General features: G+C 43.1%; 1 protein-coding gene across 1 annotated transcript; it reads left to right on the top strand.

Annotated features, from left to right (window-relative positions):
- Nucleotides 1–2,794: 2,794 nt before the first annotated feature.
- Nucleotides 2,795–3,817, top strand: LOC128116650 (melanoma-associated antigen B4-like). Its single transcript, XM_052748110.1, has one exon. It carries the CDS (start codon nt 2,795–2,797, stop codon nt 3,815–3,817), a length of 1,023 nt encoding a protein of 340 aa, XP_052604070.1.
- Nucleotides 3,818–7,107: the final 3,290 nt, after the last annotated feature.

Here is a 7,107-nt window from a genome sequence, read left to right as displayed (position 1 = left end):
TAATAATAATAATAAAAAAACACAATCTACTTTTAAAGAGTGCTGGGAAATCTGGATATCCCCATAGAGATAAAGACTAAAAGATAAAAGAGGAAAAAGCTACATCCTCATCTCCTACTCTGTGTGAAATACAACTCAAAATGGATCAAAGAAATTAATCTGAGAATGAAAACTTGAAACTTCTAGAGGAAAATTTATGGAAAATAATTCAGCATATATGTACAGACAATAAATTTCTAAATACTTGGACTCAAAAGCTGTGGTCATATTACCAAAAATTGCCAAATGAGACTCACAGGAAATGAAAATGCTGCATATCGAAAGAACAAACTTCCAGAAGGAAAAGTACATAGAATTGCATAAAATCTTTGCCAGTTATTCATAACGCCAACTTTAATGCAGTTAATATAGAGAAAATTAGAAAATACATAGCAAAATATAAATAACATATTCCACAAATTGACATCATTTCAAATGAAGAAGTACAAACAGCCAATAAAAGAATGAAAAACGGCCAACACCTTTATCCATTAGGGAAACAAATCATTATGGCACTGTGACTTCCTCTCATTGTAGTGAGAATGGCAAATGTGAAAGAATCTGTTTTCAATAAAAGGAAAAGAAATGAAAAAAAATAGATATATTGCTATGCCATAGTGAAGAAGAGGAAGAGGAGGAGAAATTAATTCTAATGAGGTTACAAGGAAAAATATCCTTATCTACATTGGGTGGAAATGTCAATTTTCCAGCAACTACAGAAAATATCAGAAAGTTAGTGAGATCCAAGGGTGGTGATTCACACCTCTATTCCCAGCACTGAAGATGCAGAAGCTGGTGATTTGTGAGTTTAAGCCCACCTTAGGCTACATAGACATTTACAAGACAACCTATATTACACAGAAATACTTGGTTTCAAAACCCCACTATAAAATGACACAATTATTCATAAGGAAAAATGTGCGATGCCAGGGATGGTGATATGTAACAATAATACCTGTACTGGGGACACAGAGGTAAAAGGATAGCGACTTCTATACAACTTGAGACGCATAGTGAGTTCCATAACAGCCTGAGTTGGCATAGGGAGAACTCACCAGCAGAGAGGCCCCCAGGCAGAGGGACAGGGACCTGTTCTTAGTGCATGAGCTGGCTTTTTGGAGCCTGGGGCCTATGCAGGGACACTTTGCTCAGCCTGGGTGAAGGGAGGAGGGGACTGGTCCTGCCTGGACTGAATCTACCAGGCTGAGCTGAATCCCCAGGGGAGTCCTTGCCCTGGAGGAGATGGGAATGGGGGGTGGACTGGGGGGAGGGCGGGGGCGGGGAGGAGGGAGGACTGGGGAATCAGTGGCTGATATGTAATTTAAATTAAATTATAAAATAAAAGAAGACAATGAAGAAAAGAAGGTAATGAAACGGTGGGAGAGGAAAAGACAAAAGGAGAGGAGGTGAGGGGCGAGGAGAAGAGTGAGAAGAAGAGGACAATGCAGTCATGAACAAGGATCACAAACACATAGATTGAGCAATTATCTATACTTCATACTGGGGTCCTGGGCATGGGTGATGGACTAAGAATCGTTACATCTACTTCCTAAACAAGACTCTGATGGGAATTGGGTCTTTTGTCTGAGACCCACTGGCCCACATTGAAAGGGTGGAATCCCAGCTCCACTCAAAGTCAACAAAAATAATTTTTATGTACTCTCTGGGAGTTTCCCTCCCCGGAACAAAAAAGGATGGGATTAGCTCCCCTTGTAGTTCTGTTTAGAGGACCACGAGCTCAGTAGTGGGTGAAGGGGGAGGGGTAGAGGTAGGGGCCGGAAGTGGAGGGCCTTAGTTTCCGCTTTGGCTTTGCTGGTGGTGCCACTGGGCGTTGGTCTGAGAAGCATCGACTTTACCCAAGTGAGAATCTTTCTGGTTTGGGGTTATGATGAGTTAAAACTGTGACAGCCCACTATTGGTTCCTAAATTCACAACCCACCCTGCCCCAGCAACGGAAAGGTCCCAGCGCTATTTCCCAGAATTCCTGGATATGGCAGTTAGACCTTGTTGTCATTAACGGTCTTTGTTCTTCTCAAGTAGTAAAGGTCTAGGTGAGAGATTGTGGGGTTCATGGGAAAAGGGGAAAGAAAGTTCGGGACTCTATGAGTGTAGGGAGGAGGTGAGTTATGAAAATTGTAAAGACTCCATGCTGTATGGCTAATAAAAATTGTTTCCCTATGTGGTGCAGGTGGGTAGAACTGGACTAAGGGCTAAGATGCTACTTTGACCTTTGGAAAACTAGGAGGTGGGATTTCAGTGGAAACTATTTCAGGGAAGGAAACAGAGTGGGGCTTACAAAAGTATAGGTCTATTTGGTGTCCTCGAATGGTGTCAGACATTATAGGTAAGGCTTGCCTTAATTTCCTCCTGTGTGTTACTAATGAAGATCTTAGTGCTAACTTCAGAGCAGCAGAGTAAAGTAGGGATCCAAACATAGTTACAAATGAACATGAGGGTTCACCGGGAATAAAATGGGCCCTAGTAGAAATCCTTCTTTCACCCTAGGAATCTCAAACTTGGGTTGCCAGCCACCGATCTAACAAAGTCTGATTCTCTCCACAGATTTCTCAGGAAGTGGATGTAACAAGAGAAGAGGAACACAGTTTGAATCCAGAAAGGTACCCTGAGTAAAGCCACAGAGGGGGCCCTCCTTAAAAGGAAGTTCCTCTCTACCTAGTAATGTTTACAGTGCCGTTCTCTCTCCCACCCCACCCTAGATTCTTTCCAGCACTCCTGCCTGCCTACCCAGAGCACCATGCCTAGGGGCAACAAGAGCAAGGGCCGCTCCAGAGCCAAAAGGCAGCAGGCTCGAGGAGAGAGCCAGAATCTCCAGGGTGCTAAGCCCACTGCAGAGGAGGAAGCAGCATCCCCCAGCCTTGGCCAGGGAGATGCCCCCAGCTCCCCTGATATCTGCACTCCTCAGGGGTCCCAGGAGGCTGCATCTCATGGCTCTCCTGAGTTAAATGTGTCCCACTCAGTTTCTGATGTCAGTGCTGAGGGTTCTGTTGCAGGTGTTGATGTGAAGCGTTCAAATGCCTGCATTATAGCAGAAGCCATCGATTCTGCACGCAGAGATCCTCTGAGCAGGAAGGCCAGCAAGATCCTCCACTACCTGCTGGAGAAGTACCAGAAGGATGAGCAGCCTATAGAGGCAGATATGCTGAAGCTGATCAACAGGAAGTACAAGGTGCACTTCCCCTGGATCCTGGAGAAAGCCACCTACCAGCTGGAGATGGTCTATGGGCTGGAGTTGAAGGTTGACCACACTCACTCCTATGTTCTTGTTAACAAGTTACCCATCCCCCCTGAGGCAAAACAGGGTGGCAAGAAAGAGTTGCCAAAGACGGGTCTCATACTGACCCTCCTGGGTATGATCATGATGAAGGGCAACCGTGCCACTGAGGAAGAGGTCTGGCAATTCCTCCATATGCAGGGGATATACCCTGGGAGGAGGCACTTAATCTTTGGGGAGCCCCGAAAGTTCATCACCAAAGAGCTAGTTGAGCAAAATTATGTGGAGTACCGCCAGGTGCCTGGTAGTGATCCCCCAACCTATGAGTTCCTCTGGGGTTCCAGGGCCCACAATGAAACCATCAAGACGAAAGTCCTGGATGTTTTAGATAAGATCAAAAATGCCATTCCTGATTTTTACCCTCAGCAGTATGAGGAAGCTCTGAGTAACCAGGCTGAGAGAGCAGCCAGGAGAGGGGAGGCTTCTGGTCACCATGGTGCCAGGATTCCCTCCCATACCCAATCTAGCAGCTCCTCCTACACTTAGCTGGCCCTTGGGTATAGCTGTCACTGTGCTGGAGAACAGCCAGTCTCCTGAGTAGTGGGGTGTTTATGGGTAGAAGGGACAGCACTAAGAGAATATCTTCCTCTTCTGTTAGGCCTGGGAAAATATAAGTTTCTTTGTTACATTGTTAATATTCCTGTAACTGAGGATTTGTCTCATATATGCTTCTTAACTTTACATCTGTCACATTTATTGCTCTTTGTCAAGTTTAAGAGTAAGATATTTGGGGTTTTAAGTTTATTGGAAAATCTTCACAGATTTCTTCTCAGTAAGTGTAAAAAAAAAACATGACATGGGAAAGAGTTTCACAGAATGTGATGTGCTACAATTGGTCAAACAAAGTAAAGTGGTCAGTTCATCCTTGTGTCTACTGGTTTTGCCTTTCTTTGTAATTTTAATGGAAACAGGGTTGGTTGTAGTACTTTATTAAACTGTGTAAGAAGTTAAACCTCATAACCAGTCTCTTTGTTATTTCATTACTTTCCCCAGTTATTCATTGGGCATCAGCTCTTTGGTAGTTCCTCCCCACCAACATTATTGTTGATGACAACAAAGATCCACCCACTGCCCACAGGGACTTAGAATTTCCCAGCAGTTACATAGAAGAAAAGGGATAGAAAATTCTAAGAAGTGCATGCAAAAGAAACGATTAGGAAGAGCAGAGAATCTCTCATCGATACCACTTTCTGATTGTGGTAATGTAGAACATTGGGGAATTTCAATTCTGTCAACAGTCTGTGATTTAAGTGACACTGCGTGGTGGGTTGTAAGAGGCTGTGGGAGTGATGATGCAGGCCAGACCCTCAGAAGGTGGGCCCCTTGAGGTAGTGTGAGTGGATGAACAAAGACCAGATAGTGCATCACAGAGTTTAAATTGGGACAGGAAACACATCATAAAAGTCCCTTTGAATTTTGAGTGTACCAGGATGAAATTCTCCCTGGGATAGAAGTGCTGATAGTCCATGTGTTTACCCCAGTGTAGGTGAATACATTGTACAAGCTATACAATGAAGTATAGAGATTTTCTGAGAGAAATGGATGGTAATCCTTCAAGAAGAAGTTCTAAGAAGACAATGGTTGACTGGGCTCCTGGAGCTCAGCCTGGTGCCTAACTGTGGATCTCTGCATCTGCTTCCAGCAGTTACTAGATGAAGGCTCTGTGATGACAGGGTATTCACTGATCTGATTACTAGGGTAGGACAGCTCAGGTACCAGCTAGTAGTAGTCTAAGCTGGGGTCATCCCTGTGGATTCCGGGGAAGTTCCCTAGCACCAGTTTCTCCCTATCCCCATGATGTCTCCCTCTATCAAGTTATCTCTTTCATTGCTCTCCCACTCCATCCCTGTTCCAGCTCAACCTCCCGTTCCCCTTACATTCTTATCCCTCATTTCCTATCCTCTATTGTCCTCCTCACCCCCAGTTTACTAAGGAGATGTCATCTATTTCCCCTTCCCAGGGTGATCCATGTGTCCCTCCAGGAATTCAGTCAAAGAGAGGGAAGAGGGATTTTATGAGCAAGGGCTATCAAGATCATGATGGGGAAACCTACAGAGACAATCAAACCAAACTAGTGGGAACTCATGGACTTTAGACCAACAGCTGTGGTGCCTGCATGGGACTAGACTAGGCCCCCTGCATAAGAGAGACAGTTGTGTAGCTTGGTCTGTTTGAGGGCCCCCAGGCAGTGAGATCAGGATCTATCCCTGGTTCATGAGCTGGCTTTTTGGAGTCCATTACCTATGGTAGGACAGCTTGTATAGCCTTAATGGAGGGGGGAAGGCTTGGACCTGCTTCAACTGAATTTAGCAGGCTTTGCTGACTTCCCATGGGAGGCCTTAACCTTTTCAGAGGAGGGGATAGAGGGTGAGATAGGGGAGGGAGCATGGGGGGAGCAGGAGGAGGAAAGAGAGGGGGATCTGTGGTTGGTATTTAAAATGAATAAAAAATTCTTAATAAAAAAAGAAGACAATTGTCTGTTACTCAGAATGGGCTCATAGAGCCAAGTTATGATTCATTATAGTGTATTTAAACCAGGTTTCTTAGAACATACTTTGCTAAACTTCAAGGACAAGGTTAAAATTTGGTGGTGGTAAAAAGCAATGCCAAAGCTTAATTTGGATGGAAAGATTAATGTTGCTGCACCTTGAACATAGCAGGAGTTTAGCTGCCCACACCTACAGAAGAAAACAACCCACCTCAAATTAAATATCACTCTCCATAGAAAATACTAATTAATTTTTATTATAATTATGTCATTTCTCCTCTCCCCTTTCCTCATTCTACCTACTCCCATGCAACCCCTATCTAAAATTCTTGACATCCTTTTTTTTTTATAAATTACTGTTCATATACATACAGGTAACATTATACAGACTGAATATTATATATATATATATATATATAATATATTATATATATATATTAATTTCTTCCAAAATAAAGTATTTCTTTCAAGAGGGAGGAAGAATATCCATAAATTCAGTAACAAAACTTACATGTGTGAGAAAACTGAAACAAGATTTATAAATTCCCTCCCCCAAAGTTAGATAAGCTGTAGCAAGTTGTTGTTAGAGGAGACAATACTGCCAGCTGAACAGCCTGGGAGAAATGCGCAAAACTCCAGCCTTGCTTATTTTAGCAGTCATTACTCAGTCTTGGGTGGGCTTTTTGGTTATACATCTGCCCTTGAGTCATCCATGATACTGTAACAAACCGCTCACATACACCTCTGTAAGTATTCCTAATACATATATTGGTCCTGTAAGCTGGACTTGAGTGGAATAATTTAAGTGTATTGTAGGTGTCCTGTTTGAAGTATATAGACATTTGTTCACCTCTATCCAGGAAAAGTCACAGAACATTCTAAGGGCAAGGTGTTTGAGGCATTTTAGGAAGCAACAATTCCCTAATGGTTGATAATTTTCATTTATCCTGGGAGATGGACTAACTGGACTTCTGGATATGACAAGTAAATCCCCTACATTCAGGGTGTGTTGGAATTGAGAAATTATTTTAAGACTGTTGCAAACTATCATAAATGCTAGAGATGGAGAGCATCACTGGAACAATATTTCATTTTCACAGTTCTAGAAGTATAAGACAAAGTTGGCAATAGATCCAGTTCTTGAGAAGGGTAATATTCAGGTATGGAGAGAGAGCATGGGGAAAGGGACAAAGAAAGAGAAGGAGAAAAAGAGGAAGGGATGAATTGGGACAGAGAAAAATGAAAGGGAGAGGAAGAGTGAAAGAGATGAGAGAGTGAGAGAGCTGTG

Source organism: Peromyscus californicus, unplaced genomic scaffold (genome assembly GCF_007827085.1).
Source record: "Peromyscus californicus insignis strain IS unplaced genomic scaffold, ASM782708v3 Scaffold_10__1_contigs__length_136768540, whole genome shotgun sequence".
Lineage (NCBI taxonomy): Eukaryota > Metazoa > Chordata > Mammalia > Rodentia > Cricetidae > Peromyscus > Peromyscus californicus.
Note: the sequence above shows the minus strand (reverse complement) of the source record. Positions and strands in the feature narration are given on the sequence as shown.

Bases quoted from the DNA above. Each gene is read 5' to 3' on its own strand.
- LOC128116650 (XM_052748110.1), top strand. From the start codon at position 2,795: ATGCCTAGGGGCAACAAGAGCAAGGGCCGCTCCAGAGCCAAAAGGCAG.